Here is a 21,624-nt window from a genome sequence, read left to right as displayed (position 1 = left end):
CGTTGTAATGCTGTTTAGTATGATTAATGAACAGTAGAAGTCTACCACAAGTTATTGACAGTACAGTATTTGTATCTGTACTGTAAGACCAGCGGCTTAACTCCAAATTTCGTAACTCGCATGCGTGCGCATTAGCGCATGGCGCCTTGTACGCCGCAAGATCTTGGAAAAAATACACTGGATTTCAAGTCCGTTGTCCTATTCAAACTCGCGCATGCGTTTCATTTATGTGAAGATGGCTATCAGTCACAGTCATTCAAATGTTCTCGCCATACGCATGCGCGAGTTTCAATAGGACAACGGACTTGAAATCCAGTGTACAGTAGAGGGGTTGTATGCACACCACAACAACCACACTAACAATAGTGTGACCAGAAATATGCAACTGATAAAAAAGCACTTGTGTATTTAGGAGTGGGAGACATGTAATGACATGCTATTATCAAAGTCAACCGCTTATCTCAGTATTATTTGTGAAATGCTGCATCAACTAGTTTCGCAATTGGTGTTGAAATCCTGGAATGTCAACAATCTACAAACAATACACAACACTATGTGTCAGTCAGCAACTTGCCTACTTTAATATCTCTACTTAAATGTTGTTTTCAAAATGTATTTAACACGAAATCGATCACGTGATTCCGTGCGGTCGTTTGATTCTTGATTCATCTTGCTAACTTATCAAATTCTTGCCTAAAAGCTGTTGTACCATGGCCAGGAAATTCTACTAACGGTACCCCAAAAGGTTTGAACTGTGTCCTGTTGCTATCGTTCATTTCGTCGCTGTTTTTGTTTCCCGAAGGGTGGTCTTATTTGGAATACACGATGGGTAGAGGGAAGAAGAAAAGGAAGCGTATTCCATCTACCAGTTCAGCTACCAGTTCAGCGGAAAGAGAGATTTGTGTGTCTTGCAAAGAAATTGTGGAGGATGACGCGGTAGAATGTCATTGGTGTGCAAAGTGGCAACATATAAAATGTGCAAACGTGAGTAAGTCTCAATATGATATGTTAAACACTTGCCCTGATCAAATTGTGTTCTTTTGCTGTGTATGCATTGTCAAACTACCTACAGTCTTGGAAAAGTTTAATGGAAGCAAAGACACCCAGTCCACTGTAGACGAGCAAATCAAAGTAATACAAACTCAATTAACTGACCTGGCAGCCAAAATGAATGATCAAATTGATTCTCGCTTCCAGCAGCTTGAAAAAGAGATTATAACAAACTTACCTAGCAGTAATTCTGTGACGCAGTCTTTGCCTTCTGCTCATGAGCCTGTTAGAACTGTTACTGCTATCTCAGCTTCACAAGTAATTAATGAATACAGAGATAGAGAAAGCCGTAAATTAAATATAATCTTACACAATGTTCCTGAATCTGAATCAACTGAGTCCACTACTCGCATTACTCATGACACCCATGCTGTTGCCGACATTGCTGATAAAATTGGTATTGGATCAGTTGATGTTTCTAGCACCGTGCGTCTAGGCAAAATAATAGAAGGAAGATCCCGACTCCTAAAGGTCCATCTTTGTAACCTTCAACATAAACGTCTACTATTATCAAATGCTAAAAAGTTGAAGGGCCTTTCAGGAGTTCATCAAAAGATCTATATCACACCTGATCTCTCTCTAAAAGAGAGACAGGATAACAAGTTATTGCGTGAAGAATTGCTCAGACGCAAAAGAAATGGCGAAAGTGAACTGATAATACGTAGAGGACAGATTGTTAGTAAAACCCCACCTGTAAACAGTTCTATGGATACTACTCAAGCAGTAGCAGACCAGCAGCATGCGTAGCCTAGGCTATTCAATCCCGGCTGCCTCTAACGGATTTTCTGACCCTGACCAATTCTTTACTGACCCTCCACATGACAAATCTAATCCAGTAGTTTCAACTTTTAAATCTTTAAAATGTTGGTATACAAATGCAGATTCTTTGTCCAATAAATTAGATGAGCTTAAAACCAGAATCTCAGTTGACAAACCTGATATTGTGGCTCTTGCAGAGATCAACCCGAAATTTGGTGAATCCAATGTAGAACTTAGTATTCAAAGATATAACACTTTTTGTAATAATTTTCAACCTCACAAACGAGGAGTTTGTATTTTTGTTAACTCAAGTCTTCGTGCTTACAAGGATGATGCTTTGTGCTCTGTGGTATATTCCGAGTCAATTTGGTGTCGTATCCCCTTATCCGGTAATGACTGCTTACTCTTGGGTGTAATTTATCATTCCCCTAACAGTGACTCACTAAACTTTGACCACTTGTGCTCCTTGTTAACACAAGCTGTTGATACTGGTGTGTCTCATCTACTTGTTGTCGGTGATTTTAACATGCCCTACATAAACTGGACATCTCTAACTGTCACACCTGCTAATACTCACAATGAGGCCTTTCTAAACCTATTGGATGACCTATATCTTATCCAACATGTCACATTTCCCACTAGATTTAGAAGCAACCAAGTTCCTTCCTTGCTGGACCTTATATTAACCAACGATGAAAATACAGTGTCTAGTATGACCTCTTTATCGCCACTTGGAAAAAGTGATCATATTGTTATAGAGTTTGTCTTTTTGTGTTATTGCACAGTGGAATGCCATAGTGTATCTAAATACCTATATAACCGTGGAGATTATGTATCAATGACTAGAGATTTATTGAACACCAACTGGGAAGTACTCTTTGAAGGACTCAATACTGAGAAAATGTGGCTACTTTTCCACTCTAAACTGTTATTTCTTATTGACAAATATGTTCCTACTCAAACATTTGAATCTAATTCTAAACCTAAGTGGCTAAATTCTTCTACTCTTAAAGCAATTAAACAGAAACATAAAGCATGGAACACCTATAAAGCTACTCACCATCATGTCGATTATCTTTCCTACACCACAAAGAGAAACATTGCCACTGCTACTGTTAAAAGGGCCAAATCCAATTTTGAACTTAAGCTTGTTGATAGTGTCAAAGAAAATCCATCTGTGTTCTGGAAATATGTTAGAGAGAATGCAAAAGTGCGCTGTGATATCATGTCCTTAAGGAAAGGGGATGGATCATTCACCTGTTCTGATCGTGAAACAGCTCAATGTTTAAATGATTTTTTCTCTAGTGTATTTACTATTGAGCCAGAAGCAGATCTGCCATCTTTAGCAGATAAATCTATGGGCCACCACTTAGGCAATATTACCATCACACACTGTGATATATTAACTGAACTCAACCGGCTTAAGCCAAATAAATCTTGTGGCCCAGACAACTGTCACCCACGTGTGTTGAAAGAAATCAAAGATGGACTTATTTTACCCCTCTATCTCCTATTTAATAAATCGTTACAGGAGTCCTCTTTGCCTTCATGTTGGAAACTAGCAACAGTCACTGCCATTCATAAGAAAGGTGATACAAATCTTCCTAGCAATTATCGCCCAATCAGCCTTACTTCAATATTTTGCAGAATGCTTGAGTCAATTATTAAAAATAGGATAATGTCTTACGTACTTCCAAGCAAATGACTTTTTTTGCAATGAACAACATGGGTTTCGTAGCAGGAGATCTTGTGAGACGCAGCTATTGACTGTTATGGAACACTGGACTAGGTGTATTGATGATGGAACTAGTGTTGATGTTGTGTACCTAGATTTCCAAAAAGCTTTTGATAAGGTTCCCCACAGACGTTTGCTGACTAAGTTAGAAGCATATGGTGTTAATGGCTCGGTACTTCATTGGATTAAAGCTTTTTTATCAAACAGGAAGCAACGAGTAGTTGTTCGTGGAGCACTCTCTGAGTGGTCTACTGTCACTAGTGGTGTCCCGCAGGGTAGTGTGCTCGGTCCCATCTTATTTATTATATATGTCAACGACCTACCTGACTGTATACAGAGCTATTTGGGTATCTTTGCTGACGACACAAAACTTTATCGCCCCATCTGCTCATCTGAAGATTCCTCCATTCTGCAAGAAGACATTGATTCCGCTTTGCAATGGTGTGACACATGGCTATCCTTCCTTAACCTTCCTAAATGTCACTACAGCACAATTGGACATTCTTCATCAAACACAGAGTATTATTTCTCATCCGAAAATGAAGCAAATATGATCTCCATGGTTGTGGAGGAAAAAGATCTGGGTGTAGTATTTGATAAAGATTTGAAGTTTACATCTCATGTTAATCAAATTGTAATGAAAGCTAACAGGGTATTGGGAATTATTAAACGTACCTTTGCCTCCAGGGATGCCAACACAATAAGATTATTATACGTTACTCTTGTTCGCCCAATTTTGGACTATGCGTCAACTGTCTGGAACCCTCATCTTATGAAAAACATCCGTAAATTAGAAGCAGTTCAAAGAAGAGCCACAAAACTTATACCCTCCTTCTATAATTTAACATACTCTGAAAGACTCCAAGAACTTAATCTACCCAGCTTACTTTACCGTCGAACCAGAATGGATCTGATTATGACTTACAAAATCCTGAACAATTTAGTATCTGTGGACAAAGACTATTTTTTTACTGTTAATACCAACCCCACCCGATCTAATGGACTCAAACTTTACAAAAATCGCTTCAACACTACTATTAGAGGTCATAGTTTTTCACAGAGAATCGTCAATGATTGGAACACCTTACCCCATGAAATTGTATCTGCACCTAATGTACTGATCTTTAAGACTAAATTAGATGTATTTTTATATGACCGCAGGTTTAATTTTATTTAGATGTACTTGAGATTGGTTTTTATAAGACTTTGTCTTCCTTATACCAATTAATAAATAATAATAACACCTATATCACCAAGCATGCAGTTTGATTGTGGGTTTATTTTCACTCAACTAAGGCTTATATGTTCTACTGTATGATATGTACATTAGTGCACAGTATTGTTATCCCTTTACTGTTGCTTACATTCTGATGTCTGATAACATAATTAAATGTATTTATTTAGCTATGAGCTAATGGAAATTAATTTTGTTGATATGAACATATCAGCTTTGTACATTGATCTGAACTGTCTGTGTGTAATGGCTTAGCACACTGGTTTATTGTCACAGTTATATTTTAATAACACATAAAGTCAATAAAATAATGCTTTGCATTCCTTCTTACAACCCCTCAATGATAAAGGATGCCACAAACTACCTCTTTTAAATACTAGGATCATCTTTAATGGCAGAGAATAGCTTTTCATGTATAAATATTGGTGTCATACACACCAATTTACAGTCACACTGCTTGTCTTATGTGCTTTACACACCATATCCTGAAAGTGTGACTTCACCCCAAGGGCGTGCTGCTGGTTAAGTCTGCTATGACCACCTCAGTTTTAACAGTGTGGGCACATAAAATTTGCTTACTTTTTCAAACTTTGATTGTCCATAACTCTTTGTACCATTTGGTTTTAGATTTTGAAATTTTCAGCAGGTATTAAGCAAGTAATTGGCTTCATAATACAAATTACAGAATTCCAACATTCCATAGTACTGAGATATGACCTGTTATATGATGGGGTGTAGTTTGTGCCCACAAGCCCTATATTTGCAGGCCTGGTCACAATTACGCTATCACAAGGACCACAGCCCTTATTGTTGGTCTACAGTAGCTGTATTTTTATTGCTTGCACATGGAAATATGAAATAGTACAAGATACTCTAATACAGCAGTCACTTTTACAGAGCAGTCACACGTGCATAGTTGTATGCTACAACATAAACCAAGTAAACTAGTTTATTAAAATTACTAATTAACACATGGAGTAGGGATCCAATCAATAAACAATTGTGAAACAAGAGATGAATGATGATAATACAGCATAGTTCGGTGGGAAAATCCCTACATTGGCATTGAACAAAATGATTGTTATATCATACCGATGTAGGGCTTTTTCACAGAGCTTAATACCATCATTCATCTCTTGTTTCACTACTTATATCTTTTGGATCCCTTCTTCATTTTTAAATTAATAATTGTAATATACTAGTAGCTGGTTTATATTCTTCACCATGTAGCACAAACCTAAATTTTGGATGGAAAGAAGTACACACTATAGACTGGACTTTTGATATCATCTTTTATTTAATGCTATTGCAAGTTTAAGGATAATAAAAAGGTTATTTTTTTCTAAGCCAATGAGCCAACAATGACAGTGAAATTTGGTACACAGTCAAAGCAAAACATGTACAAAAATCTATGGAACAGATATTTCAAACTCAAAGTTACTGATTTTAAAACAGAGGAACTGGCCTTAACCAAAAAGCCACACAAAATTTCTGAGAAATGTGTGTTGAGCTACATGGCCAAGTTATGTGGCCTTCCTAACTCCATTAGCTTAAAACCAGACATCAAAAGAAAGCTGATCCAATAGACTACTAAGGGAAGGCTAAATAACCACTGTAACTAAAAAGGCTTACTTAAAGAGCTGAAGAACAGAAATTAGTTTTATAGCAATGTCACATTCCACGCTTTGTCTGCCATGTTTATTAGCATTTGAATCACATGAGTTTTCTATAGCCTTACTCGCCACTAAATGACAAATTGGCTAGTAGTTATTTGGATTGAATAGGGTCAATTTGCAATGAGTTATGATCAAAGGTATTTACACTGTTAAAATGTGTAACACCCCTGTTTAACTGGAAAAGCAAAGGAGTGTTGTGACTGCACTCCTTGAAAACAAAAATGGGTTACAGGCACTTACAGCTGCACCAATTGACTATTCTATAACACCCCAAAATGATGTGTTGCAACATCCCTTTAGTTCTGTAGCACCATGTGTCAGTGGGGCTATGACTACACCTATTCTGTAACACCCAAAAACGATGCATTGCAACACCCCTAGTTCTGTAACACCAATTGCAAGTGTTAGGGGCTATGACTGCATCTTTTCCAATATACCACTTTGAGTTCTGTAGTCAGTATTCCACCTCTTATAGGATAAGTTGCTGCAGCAATACTTGTAATCAACACCATTGCCACCAAACAGATCATAGCAGCACACCATTAATCCAATTTAAGGTGCTTTGTATAAAAAAACCTCAGGCTAATTTAACACTTCGCAATTACACCATTATAAGCTGACAATACTCTGCACTCCATTCTGGAGGCTATATTGTCTATGAAAAAACCTACAGAAAAGAAACAGCAGTACTTATGTTAGAGTGCTACGTCTGTGTTCTATTAGAGTAGTTGGTTAATATCAATAAAACTAGTGTAACAAAAATATTTTATTCTTAGGAATACTGTACATAAGACACCCAGCACTAGGGATGCGCCGATTTTGCCGGAAAAATTTTTGGAAAACTACGTTGGTAAAAGCAAAGAGCAAAATGCTGGAAAAATAGGTGGAAAATTGGAAAAATGGGCACCAAGGAATGGCAACTTGGCACATTTTGTATGATATACTTTAATAGAACAGTCACGCAAAGTATTAGGACAACATATGCTCGTAGGAAATGGTGACTAAAGATCGAGATACTCTAATAGAGCAGTCACTACGTACGAAATATTCTAATAGAGCAGTCACACATACTTGTAAGCTAGAGATACTGCAATTAATTTTTACTGATGCTCAGCAAAATAGAAAAATTTAGAGCAAAATATTGAGCAAAATAGGTAAAAATAAAAGAATTGCTGGAAAGAAAAATAGGTGGAAAAAAAAGCAAAATAGGCTCATCCCTACCCAGCACATATCCTCTGGGATGTGTTGTCAACCTATTGGAGACATTGATAGCTGTGTAGCAACAACACTGGATCCAACCCTTATATTTATAGTGGCAGGTCTAATCAGTTGTTTCCATTTTAGGTATATACAGTGGAATTCTTCAAGTTGGAGAATTTATTTCTTCCATCATAAAGACGTCATTATTCAATTGGTGTACTGTTGATTTGATTTTGAGTTCAACTATGGCCTTTGTAAAGAGGTTTTCCCCTTATGTGGTAGTATTAGTAACATACACTACAATACAGAACTAAACATATCCCATCCAATTAAAAACTACCGTATTTCTATAAATATAAGCTGTGAGAAATTTTCATGAGTTAAATGTTCGTGTTAAAATTTTTCACCGGTGTCCCCAAGCGACGAAAAATTTTTAACAATGAATTATGTAGCTTTATTAATTCGTTAAAATTATACTGTCCTTTTTGTATATAGGAGAGGCAGAATAACAAGCAGTGAATTAAAAAATTACAGGCTCAAAATTGAGAAAATATAACGAAAATGAATTAATATTATACAGTCAGTTTGCTTTTGGATATTTAATGTCTCCGTCCAACCACAACAAAAATTCGATGAATCCATGCGTCTCATCACTGGTCGTCTGAACATTCTGAAAGTGATACCTCACTCAATCAACCATATAATCTGTTTATTAGACTGAATAAAGTCATGATTACCTAAACAATCAATTAATGTTTTATAATTATCCTATTCCATTTTCCTGGAGGTTCCACTGATAAAATGCAATTTCAGCAATGATAGCAGCTAGCCAAGCTGCAAGTTGATTCAGAAAGCATTCCATTCTGTAAAATAGACCCCATCCAGAATTCAACTCAGTACTCAGGCTGAGATATCTGACAATAGTCCACTACTCTGTTAATGAATCATTGATGTTCACACAATATAGCCTCCTTGAGGTATCTGAATGTTTGCTCCTCACACACTGCACAAAATTCCTTTAGATTCTGCTTAGACTGAGTTGATTCAGCTTGTCACCATACTTGTTTCCTTTGTAGTGTAGCTATACACATACTGATTTATGCCGATTAGAAAGGCTGGGCCTCAGACTGTACATTCTAAGTAAAAATAACTCACATACTAGTAAAAACAAGTCATGCATTAGTTCCCTACTTGATATATCCGAAGATGAACACACTGAGTCAGCTATTCCCACAATTAGTACTTCGTTACTAATGACAACCAACAAGAACCCACAATCGATCCTTAAATTCGTTTTATCTTTCTTGGGGTAACGTTTGATTACCTGCTGGAAGTGCCACTGATAACTTGTACAGCAATGGTAAGCTGCAAGCTTCAATCTGAGAAAGCATTCCGTTCCGCAGTTTAGACCATCATTCCGTTCCGTTCCATTCCGTTCCGTAGAATAGACCCCACCATTCTTTAACTTGCCTTGAACATTTGTTTAGATTGCGTTTTAAGAAATTGAGTGTTCTAGATGCTTATTGACAACATTTGATATGTGAGGTGACCAAGACAGTGATTTATGAATTAAGACTCCTAGGTACATGATATGTTGATCAGATATATCTAGGATGTGACTGTGAAGTGTGTAGTCGTGAGTGAGTGGTGATAAGGATCTTGTGCAACGTATAACTGTACATTTACTAACATTGAACTTAAGTTGCCAAGTGTCAGCCCATTCTGACAGTTTATTTAAATCTTCTTGAAGTCTGTTGATGCCTTCTACACTATTGATAACTCTATAAAGCAAGCAATCATCAGCGAACAGGCGAAGTGGTGAGTTGATGTCTTTAGTTATATCATTTATATACAATAGGAACATTAGAGGTCCAAGAACTGTGCCTTGTGGTACCCCAGACATTACCGACACTGGACTAGAGGATTCACTATTTAAAACAACACACTGAGTACGTTGGGTAAGCCAGGTTTGGATCCAGCTATAAGTACTGCCATTAATTCCATAATATCTTAGTTTGGTCAATAAGCGTTGGTGTGGTACTGTATCGAATGCTTTAGAAAAATCCAATTGTGTATTTTGTATTAAGTGTAGTTTTGTACATTTCTTTGTTGTTTTTGCAATTTTATATTTTGGACTGACACCTTGTACAGGCTTTGCCTTTTGTGTATGCCTTCCCTTGTGGTAAAATTAATAATTATTTATTAATTAGCTAGAGTAAGCGATCTATTGTCGGACACCATCTATAATCGGACACTTTTTCTCAGAAACTACCAGGCCAAATCTTCTGAATTTTTCCACGGATAAACTTCATACTTAGCCTAGTAATGTACCAAAATTTGGGCTGGAAAGCTTTTGTGGTTGCTTTGCTACAGCCGATTAAAGTGACTGTCCGAAAACCTCTAATATCGGAAGTTTACCTCTTTTATCGGACACCGCCCAGCAATCCTCCACTAAAAGATGAAATTCCTCACTACCACCACTGACTGTTAGGGGAATACATGTACTTTCTAAGCAGCCATAGTTTGTTTCATTCCTCCACTCGTAAGCGGAGCTGCAACCATTAATATTCGGGTGTGTCGCGACCCCTATAATCGGACAGGGCAGAATTTCATTTCACGTGGTTTTATCATTTCAAAGCTACCTTTTAGGTATAATTAGCCACGAAAATGAAAAGTGTGGTACAAAATCTAATTGGATTTCCAAGGAGTCGTAAAATGTTACCATTTTAGCGATCAGTATGCTACTGTGGGACTCCACAAAATGACTTATGAACTGTTCAAAGAACTTTTAGCACTGAAAATGCATGGGTGTAGCACAAAGGGGAGGGGCTAAAGTCCCTCGACCCCTCCACTTCCAATTATCAAGATATACTCTAATAGAGCAGTCAACTACTCTAATAGAACAGTCATGTGGTCAAATAAGTATTTAGATACATTTTTGAATAAAATTTCAACCTTAGCACATCAAACTGAATTTCAGAAGGCTAATTTTCAAAGCTTTTTTTGGGAGTCATGCTCCCAGACCCTCTTGATAGTGCATGCGTTAGATGATGATAAGTGTATACTTATCACACTACAAACTGTATAAACCAGCTACCATTCTAGCTTGTAAATCCCTTATGCACCTTATTTCTGCTATATTCCTTGCAGCCATGCATGTCACACATACTATGCAATGTGCTCAATGAAAGGTATGATTTTGCTTAATTAAAAATAAGACATGCATGCATGTGTATATAGCTAATTTGCAGGTGGAAAACAAAACTTGTACATTGCTAAGAACTCCTATCAACCAGTCAAGAAATTGGATCACATGTAAGAGATGCAAAGAATGACGTCACATGTTCATGTCCTGGAGTAACAACCAGCAAGGATGACTATCACTACATATTTGCCATTTCTGCAAACAACAATCCAGCATGCAGTTAATTACGATCCAGATTGGAGCTAATTGTGTGCTTTAACCTACATTATACACTTGTCACAGCTATATCTATATAGTGCACATGTCATGCCTTTCTTTTGTTCATTTTAAAAATCTGTAATATGTAACAGTAACAAACACTATTGTTAGTATTATACATTATATAAATACAGTATGTTGTTGTACGCATGCGCGTGTGTTGAGTGTGTGCTTTAATAAGAAGATTTGGTCTGTTCCTCGTGGTGAATACAAATGTCGTGGACGTTTCAGTGGAAGTCCTACCGAGATTCAGCCAGCAATAAACTACTTCATAGGCACTCAGGATCAGTAATTTTTATCCGCCGTACACTCGGAGCAGACATCATCGTTGGGACCCGCCGCTACAGTCCATCATATCAATGGACGACACTCAGGAGTTGTCGGGAGAGGAAGATTTACCCCTAGGAGACAGGTATCACCTGAACTCAAGAGGACTCAGAGCTGCATGGATCCAACGTATAGCACAATCTTTAGAATCGCCGACGTCAGCTTCTACGTCAGAGGTCAGACAGATGATCGATGGAAAATTAGCTGATCTACTACAACAGGAGGCTACGAATGTACAAGTGATTGTCCAGGGTAAGAGTGATGGAGCTGCCATGTTTTTGGTTAATGAAAATGGAATTATCATGACAATTAATGCACACCACACGCTCACGTGACTAGTCACGATCAGTTCGTTACCACGAGCGGTGCACCGCTGCATGCACCCCCCGGGGGAAACGAACGAGTAACTCAATTGTCTGCTGAGTTAGAGATCGCAAAGCATAAGATTGAGGAACTGGAGTCTCAACTAAATGCATCCATGCTGGAGATCGAGTCCTTGAAGGAGGCTCTAGCTAGACACAAGCAGAAGGTAAAACGCTTATGGAAAGAAAACTGCGACTTGTCCCTTGCACACGAGGATGAAGTTGATTTAAAGGATAATGAAATTGCTAAATTGCAGGGGAAGCTACGGCGGCTGGCGACCATGCCCTCCCGTAGAGAGAGCACGACGATAGAGCGACCTACGATGAACCTTGACAGTAGCCGTAATGATGGCACGGAGGAGCCGCCACCACCACCACTGATCGACCAAGGTCTGACGGGTATGGTGCCGACTGTAAGGAGAGGAAAAGCACCCCCTGTAGAACCGTTTACTGGAGAAGGAGTGGATGCTTTGTTTGAGGAATGGTTGCCAACGTTTGAGTGGATGGCAGCATGGAACAACTGGAGTGAATCAGAAAAGCTACTACAGCTTGCTGGCCACTTGAGGGGTAAAGCCAGACAGGAATGGGCTCTATTGGGAGCAGGTGATAAGTCATCTTATGACAGAGTGACATCAGCACTGAAGAGTAAATTGGGCCCAGGCAGGAAGGCTTTGGCAGTCCAAGATTTTCGTCACCTCGCACAAGGTAGAAACGAGATGGTTGGGGATTTCATTCGCCGCCTTGAGCAAACTTTTCGTAGGGCATATGGGTATGACAAGGTTTGTGAAGAGACTCGCAATACCCTCATGCATGGTCAATCGCAGGAGGGCCTGAAGTATGATGGTAAGTCAGAACAATGAAATATCCAAACTCGCAAATACAATAAAGGATCTCAACTCTGCCATCATTTCACTGACAGAAACCATAACATCATTAAAGTCTTCTGTCACAAAGTATACTCCTACATCTGCTCAGGAAGCAGATGCCACTACTAACATACCAGTAAAGAGAACTGTAGATGACAGAAGCATGAGTATACACAATACATGTTTTATTAAACTAACAGTCTATAACTATCATCATATACACAATAGGTTGTTTAAACTAACATTGCTATAACCATGGTCATTTACCCTTGCACTTCCATCAAGCTAATGCAAGTCAACATTATAATCACACTAGTGACCCAAAAAGGCAGATAATGGCCCATATGCTAGCTATGTAGCTACATTGTTTGAGGAATGCTGAGATTTAACAGTAATTGTCTGATAGTGTAAATATTCAATAGTTGGATTTGGTGCATTTGTGAATAAGATTTGTAGAATAGTTTACAGTGTTTTACTGGCCAGCGAGTCATAAATACAGAAATACAAACAATGCTTCATCATTATGGCAAATTATATTTTAATAGAATGAGATTCATGATTACCTGGAATCAATAAAACTCATTCAATGCTAAATAATAGTTATACGGGCACAATGTGGAGTCTATGAAATTTATAAACCCGAAGGCCCGGGCTGTAGCGCACGAGCGAAGCGAGGGCGCTACTAAGGGCCTAAGGGTTTATAAATTTCATAGACTCCACATTGTGCCCGTATAACTGCTTTAGACTCTATTTCACATTACACTCAGATCACTTACCTCATCCATGGCTGTTTCTGCTGTAGGCTCGGCAAAAACGGCTGGTTTTCTTACGATAATACTAGCGCCATGGCAACTATGCGTCCTCACGTGACTAAATAATCGCGTTCGTTAAATCACTGCACGTGAACAACGCATAGCGATTGGACAAATCCGATTTTGAGCATATGTCATATTGTGCTTAAAGGCGTGGAGTATATTAGAAAACAAGGTGGAGTATATGAGATTTATTACCCACCCAAAACAGCCTAAATAGAGTCTAATTACTGTTATAATTTCTTTTGTGGATAACATTCCTGTATGTACTTATAATAGTATACACATACCAAATTACCAAATAAGTAGTACCATGGACAAAGCTAATGTACTTATTGATTCCTGGTAACCAGTAATGATTCTCATTACTACAAAACATTTTTATTATGGTGCTGTACAGAAGGAAATTTAATTATTTACCAACAAAATAACAGTGAATTCTAACCTTAACAATCATCGTAATGTACAACATTAGTACTGTAGGTATGTTAAAAGGCTTTCTTACAATAAAATAATGAATAGAACCCAGCTAGCCTCACAATGCATTCATGGTGCTTTGCCAGTATTTGTTAGGAATATCTGAGCCCGAAATGCCTTCAGTGTGACCCAAAACACCCCCACAAATATTTAAAACATTAATGATGGAATTTTCTGCTGACTGACTGACTAACATACTAAATGATACATTCAAACAAGTGTAATTCAATAACACCTAAAGCTTCAGGCTTGGTTTATCACTATTAGATGTTGTTTCAGCCCAACAAGTTACTTTTGGTATACCACAGTATACACATTAATGGACTTATGCTTTTGTTATCCTTTGTGTTCTGTTTATTTTGGTAACAGCACCAGATGTCAATTTGTGATAGCATGTAATGGCTTCCCTCTGCTATTATTCATAATGGTATAGTTATCCATATTTTCTGTAGTGACTGGGTAAGTTGTGGGTCCCAATGTGTGGGTGCTTCTTGTACTGCTCTTCATTTGCAGTGCTGTGTGATGATCTGAACATAGCTGGAAAAACATAATGACTGCCTCACTTTTCAGCAATTCCTACTTGGACATTTGGATGCATTTTGATGCTGTGTGTATGTCCAAGTCCACAAGTCATAATTGTCTTACAAAATGTACTGTAAACAAGCAAATACTAGGAAATTAAAATTCACATTTGTGATATAGAAATAAGGAGGTCGCCTACACCTGTAGATAACCTAATAATATAGTGGATATTAAATTTACTTTCCACGTGCATATGACTGAAGTAGGAATGTCCACTAGTATATCATTCTGCAGGTGTAGGCTATACCTCTTTTGTTTCACTATTTTTATACCGAATCAAATTTAATTATTCCTTGCATCTATTAATATATTTAGATAATTGATGCACAATGCTGCATTGCACCAACTAGTATTACCATTTAGGACAGTGTAATTGGTTAATACTGTAGTATGTACTGAATTATTGTGATTGTATATTATTATTATTATCATTGCTAAATAATAATATACAATTGTCATTATAGGATGATTTGGTTTGTTTACTGTTAAACTGACCTCTGTGGTTATTACACTTACATGACTGTATACAAGTCAGTACTTGGTCATTATCTCGGTACTAATAGTTGCAACAGCGATAGGCCTGAGTCAAAATATGCTCAAAATTTTGTCCTAAAAATGCTTTCAAGAATTTTCCAAATTTTTCACTTATTATGCTGTTCAGTATTTCCATTATGCTTGTATTATGCTCTGAGATTAGCAACATTTCTTACAGTTATCTTGGAACATTTATAGTATTTCACTACAAATAATTGTTTTATTAGAGTGTATCAATCTCTCTATTGCAGTTTCCACTGAGTAATTATCAATCTATTTTCATGGAAATAAGCTACATAGTTTGAAACATCCACTTAATATGCGCATTACAGTATGCTGGCATAGCACTCCAGCATAATTTGCTTTTATTATGCCGGCATATTTGATGCAGGCCTAAGTAAAGGTAGCAGATGGGAGTGCACATAATATGATCAAGTCATACCTTTATCAAAACTCTTGATAACTAATAATTACTACTTCCACAGTACTCTACACAGAAATATTGCATGGTGCAACCTAAACAAATTATTAGTAAAGACTAAAAGTTTAACTAAAGTAATTTCAGTAGCATTTTTCTCAGTCTCTCATGAAGTGCATGCATATATGTCACTCAATAATGCAAACATTGCTACTACATGGTCAAAATCATCATCATCACCATCACTACCATTGCCATGATGACATCAAGCTTTACAATGCTAGCTGATGAATCAGATTCCAATTTTATCTACAAAAAATACATTATTGGAGTGTAGTTGACAGTAAGTATAATATATAGTCTGTTTGAGTTCCCCTTCTAATATGATAAGCGTAAAAAGAAAGCCATGTAAAAAATATGAATATATGTGACCCAGTCTGGGAAAACTGGTCTTATTGCCCATATCAGTAGATTGGATTTTTCACCATGAACACAAAGCTACATGAATAGACTACCTAATTTCACAATCAAATCAGCTAGACTTGAGTGGTCTGGTTTTGTTGGCTGCTTTTCCCAAGCACAGTGGTGATATGTATGTGTGGTGTGGGACTTTAATGGAGCTCTGGTTAGCCTGGGAATGGCTGTATGTGGGTGTACAACTCCGTGGTGTTGAATAAATATCTCTGCTGTGAATTTCCTTTCATTTTAGCCAGTTTTGAGACCCGAATGACCCATAACTTGGCCTAATTCATCCCTACACCTTCCTTTTCAATTTTTAAACAGCATCTTGTCCTCCTTCTGGTCCCCCGCCTCCCTCCCCTATTGAAGCTCGCCTCATACAGTCAACCACAGTTTAAAAACTATCTAGAATGGCAGGAAACTTAGTTGTTGGCTATAGCTACTTGCACGGTGGATGCTCTGGAAGATAAGGGATTGGTGTAAACCATGTGAACATTTGGTACACATAGCTTTAACCATTGGCAAGCTACAACACATTAAATACTTAAAACTGGCATTTCTCGATGCATTTAAATAGGCAATAAGATCAGTGTTCCCAGACTGGGTCAGATATAATCTTTCTCCAATAACATGTACTCTATATTGTATATAAATAGCAACAAAGTAGAAAGTAAGCAATTAAAGTGTCATGACTTGCTTTTTCTTGCTCATATCAAAGCGAATACTTCCAACATTAAAGGTCTTCATTAATGTTTGACTGGCAGCCTGTGTGGCAAAATTTATTAAGGAACATGCCACACTGTACTGGGCTTAGATGGACTCAACAGACTATAATTATTTTAACAAAGTTACAATCTTTGTCATTTGTTTACCTGTTCTGCAAGTGTTATATCAAACGTGATAAATCATTGACATCTATGAAATTGACTGATTGTGCAACTAATGTGAAAGTGACACTAAATCCAACTGGAGTATTAGGAGCTAATGAGATTCTGACATTTATTTCAGATGTGGAATTAAATGGTATAGATATCATCTCTGGAGTTAATGTGTACGTAATGAAACTAGCTTCTTCAGGTTCTACATCCACATCAATGGTCAATCTAAAAGTATCCTCATGGTTCATATTCAATAATGATGTGCTGATAACTGTTTCACTTTCTGGTCCAAGTAAAGCATACCCAGCTTCATCGTCACCTAACAATTAAATCACAATTTTAATCATACTATAGAAAAGGAGCAGGTAATAAAACATTGCCTTTTATGGTCATCACAAAGAGTTACATATGTTGAATGGTACAAGAAGTGACAATAAAACTAATCCACTTACCAAAGGCCAAACTTATTGTCACTGGATCTACAAAGACATCACTTAGAAAAGAAAAGTTAAACCCGTTATCATCAATTCCTCTAACTATCATCTGGAATTCTCTGTTAGGACATCGGAAAGATTGAATAAATGTATTATTCTCCAGCTCTGTTAAATTTGCATCTGGTTCAAAATTTTCAAGGTAGATGACTCCATCAAAATCCACAAGTGTAATATAGTTAATTGTAACTGGTGCAGCACTTCCAATGATAGTAAAAATAGCATACATGAAGTTACCTAGCATTGAAACACATGAAGAAATTATACAAGAGTAAGAAAGTCATGTTTTAAGATATACCTGTTAGGGGCTTTACATCATTAATTTCTTCATCACTATTAGGACTAGTGGTAAAGATCTCAGTTAAAATGTTCAGACGACTGTTCCCGACCACATCAACATTAAAAAGTTCTTCAGCTTGAATTGTAAGTCTCCATTCACCATAAAGTGCAACATCAGATTCTGCTATACTGATGTTGGCAATGTATGCTGTGCTAGAATCAAGTGATATTGAAGACTGCAACAGGTCATTAGCATTGCCACCTGTTAGATTTGAACACATTGAGTATGATAATAAGAGTACAGTATAAAATTATAGCTCACCTTGTGGGGTAAATGTGCTAACATTTATATTCTGGCCAGTAACAAAAATCAAAATTTCAAATGTATAACTATCCACAAGAAATACACGAGCATAAGGAGAATTAAGAGTGGAGAATCCATATTCACTTATCAGCTTGTTGCTACTGCTTCCTTGTGTGACAAAATATGTCATAAATGATCCTAACTCAGAAATTTCATTTGGAGAAATTTCAATAATCTGCCCTTCAGAGAAAGTTGTAAGTTCTTGGTAAATATCGTTGTCAGTTTGTCGCTTCTTAAGTTGTTTTCCATCGTGGAATTTCCTGTAATGTAGTGAGCGCTTTGAAAGTGATTGGGAAGAAACGTCACAGATAATTTGAACTTGTAAATTTTTTGTTTCAAGGATAGCTTGAATTCTGCCAAGAAGAACTTCATCTGATATAGGAGAGTCAGTAAATACAAAGATCGGTGAATCTCTTTGGCTGGCTTTAGCAGCACATTTTATTGCAGTAAGTATTGGAACTTCGCCATTATTGAATGTCTGTGGTTGTAAGTTACCGATAGCCACTAATAAAGTATTTGTATCTTGGGTGTTGGTTGTGACACATTCACCTAGTTAAAAGTTACATATCATATTATAACAAAATAATTATGTGACTGAATTTACGAAAAGGTACCTTTTTCACATACAAAATTTGACAGATATTTTGAACTTTGATGCTCATAACTTTTTGATCATAGCATATAATTGCCTGAAAGTTTCCATGAGTGTAGCTACTGCATTTTGATACCAAGAGCAAGTTAATCAGCATAAGGAATGAAGTGTTACATCATTTTGATTGTTGATATGTAAAATGTGTGGAAAAGGTACCTTTTCGTAAATCTGGTCACATATACAATCAAGGAAAGCATAGCTAATGGTACAAATGAATAAAAAAGTGAAGTGCACACTACATACATGCCATACATGAAAATGATACTAATACTATCACATAAAATATAGCTACAAATGTGCAACAGCATGGTGCATGTGGAATAGTTTTTAAAATGCTCAAAATCTTTTAGACCATTGTACGTATATGCATGCCATTGTACTTGACATCCCTATGATTAATGTTGCTATAGAATTTTGCTATCTGTGCTTGTACATGGATGATTACTGAATACTATTGATACGAACAACATAATTATGTGATATTGTCCACGATGGCCTGGTGGCCAGCAATAATATAGATTGTCATATCTCATGATTCCCAATACAAGGGTGCTGGAAGAAAAGCTATTCACATGATCATGAGTGTGACCAGCTGCGTCCTGCGACTTAAAATGTTCTTGTTGTCTTGCCAAAATGAAAATGTTACTTCTACCAATATTTCCATAGATCTAAGTTTAAAATGCTGCATTGAAGAAACTTTTGGATACACATTTGGCTTATCTTCTTCTGACTATTTATTGTTTGAAGAAATAAGAGTAAAGGACACAGAATGGGGTAATTCTAACTTGACACAATACTGTATGTGCCATACTCTAAAAAGAATGTAAAACTTTATTTGCCATACTTTCATGGTAAGTATGTTTGTGATGTGAAAGCAAGTTTGTGTCTTTTGACTAGATTTCATCACGAAGAACAATGATGACCACTTCATTCTCAAAATTTGAATTAGAATCCTGTATTCCATCAACCTACCAAGTGGTTTAACAAAGCCGAATATTTCTAATAAAAAATGGTCTATTTGGGCAAATACTTCTAGAAAGGCCAGCTAAATGCAAATACATCTACAGTATCATGATAGTATGAACAAATCAACTCAATGTTTTGATTTGGTTTGAGTGATTTATACAGCAACTGCATGCATTAATTCATTTATCTATTGTTCTATTGAACTGCATTACAATTCCATGATTTGTTGAAGGAAAGATCACCAAGACACATAATACTCTAAAATTAATTGTGAATCTGAATTACGTTGCACAGCATTAAAAATAAGGAACTGTTCAAGAAACTCTTCAGCAATAAATCCACTCAGTATGAAAATTACATGTTATAAATATGATAACAAGTCATTTACTTAATTGGCACACCACATACAAATCAACACCTATACACTAGTAGAGAAAGAAATAGGACAAAAATGAGGAAAAGATGAGTCCATATATGATGCAAATATTTTAACTGCTACAGTAGACAAAAGGCATGTGTTCAGGGCATAAGCAAAGTTACTGGCTATACAAAGTAATTGTGTAGTCAAAACAAATAAATTTATAACATTATTCATAGCATTACACTATCTGCCTGGGCTTTACCCTACTAAAGGACATCTGTCACATCTTAGATCTCTCTATTTTAGACTTCAGTTTATAAAATCAATATAAAAACTCTACACTCCATACACAATGATATGATGCACTGATATATTAGCTATAATTGCCTATCATTAACTATCGGTGAAATAAGGCAGCAAAGCATTGGATATTGGCTAAGCAGATATAGCTTGCAAACCTAATGGTAATAACATCACATAATTGTGCATTAATACCTGTATCATGGGGAAATTTAAGTCACAAACATGGATGTTGTAGAATAAGCCATACTCAGAAGAAAGCAATTTCTACACAAATCCAGTGTGCTACTGTAGAATATTCCACTTGGCTATTATGGTATGCATTCAAAGTAATGATTAGATAGTTTTAAAACATTTATAGTATAGCATAATTTTTATGTGTCGATGCACACGCACACACACATGTGCACACACACATGCGCACACACACACTACACACGTGCACACACACACACACACCACACAGTACACACACATGCACACTACACACACATACACACTAGCTACACACATACACACTAGCTACACACATACACACACACACAACATACACACATGCACACTACACACACACACACACTAGCTACACACACACACACACACACTACACACAACACACACACACACACACACACACACACACATACACACACACTACACACACACATGCACACTACACACACACACACACACACACACACACACACACACACACACACACACACACACACACTAGCTACACACATACGCACACACACTACACACACATGCACACACACGCACTACATACAAACGGACACTACACACACGCACGCACACACACACACACACACACACACACACTACACACACACACACATACACACACGCATGCATGCACATGCACACACAGAGTACATATTACATGGTCACTGCCCAAGAGTACATGCATCATTTTCTGTCTGAAGACCAGCAATCACAGGAAGTGTGCTACACAATTCACGACTAAACCCTCCTCCAAGTTGTTCAGGACACCCTGGCTAGCAATGCACCTGAACTGCTTTTACAACTATCTACAATATAAAACTTAAAATAAAATTCATGGAGACTGTCAAAATAATTTGGAAACAATTTTGTAAATTCACTTGTTGCTGTAATGTAGAGGTTTTCCTCTTTCAGAGGTAAAAAATGTATTAACCAGACCTGTTGGGACCAAAATTTTTGTCCTTATTTTGGAGGTTTTTTCTATTGTGTCCTTAATTTGGGGAGTTTGTTAAGGGAGGTTCCACTGTATAGTAAAAAAAATCAACCATGTTTCTTTTCAAGGCAGTAACGCAATCAAAATTTCAGCATTAACCTTGGAGTTCCTTCAACCCCACCTAGAAGTTGATACAATTTAG

General features: G+C 37.0%; 2 protein-coding genes across 3 annotated transcripts in view; one reads left to right on the top strand and one right to left on the bottom strand.

The window, feature by feature from the left end:
• The first annotated feature begins 825 nt into the window (after window positions 1–825).
• LOC136248225 (uncharacterized) lies at window positions 826–4,333 on the top strand. Its single transcript, XM_066040036.1, has 4 exons — window positions 826–1,696; window positions 1,932–3,398; window positions 3,640–4,178; window positions 4,232–4,333. The coding sequence occupies exons 1-4, from the start codon at window positions 826–828 to the stop codon at window positions 4,331–4,333; spliced, it is 2,979 nt and encodes a 992-aa protein (XP_065896108.1).
• Window positions 4,334–15,514: 11,181 nt separating this feature from the next.
• LOC136247632 (von Willebrand factor A domain-containing protein 7-like) overlaps window positions 15,515–21,624 on the bottom strand; it is a 38,439-nt gene continuing 32,329 nt past the window's right edge. The window contains exons 2-6 of one of the 2 annotated variants that reach the window (XM_066039404.1): window positions 17,925–18,515; window positions 17,622–17,864; window positions 17,285–17,560; window positions 16,827–17,151; window positions 15,515–15,804 (exon numbers count right to left, since the gene is read on the bottom strand). In XM_066039404.1, coding sequence (XP_065895476.1) covers window positions 16,841–17,151; window positions 17,285–17,560; window positions 17,622–17,864; window positions 17,925–18,515 — 1,421 coding nt within the window. In that variant the 3' untranslated portion in view covers window positions 15,515–15,804; window positions 16,827–16,840. The remainder of the gene's footprint in view (window positions 15,805–16,826; window positions 17,152–17,284; window positions 17,561–17,621; window positions 17,865–17,924; window positions 18,516–21,624) is intronic. The other variant, XM_066039403.1, reaches the window with a different exon arrangement.

The sequence above is a fragment of the Dysidea avara genome, chromosome 2 (assembly GCF_963678975.1).
Source record: "Dysidea avara chromosome 2, odDysAvar1.4, whole genome shotgun sequence".
NCBI classification, from domain to species: Eukaryota; Metazoa; Porifera; class Demospongiae; order Dictyoceratida; family Dysideidae; genus Dysidea; species Dysidea avara.
This window is presented reverse-complemented; position numbering and strand designations above follow the sequence as displayed.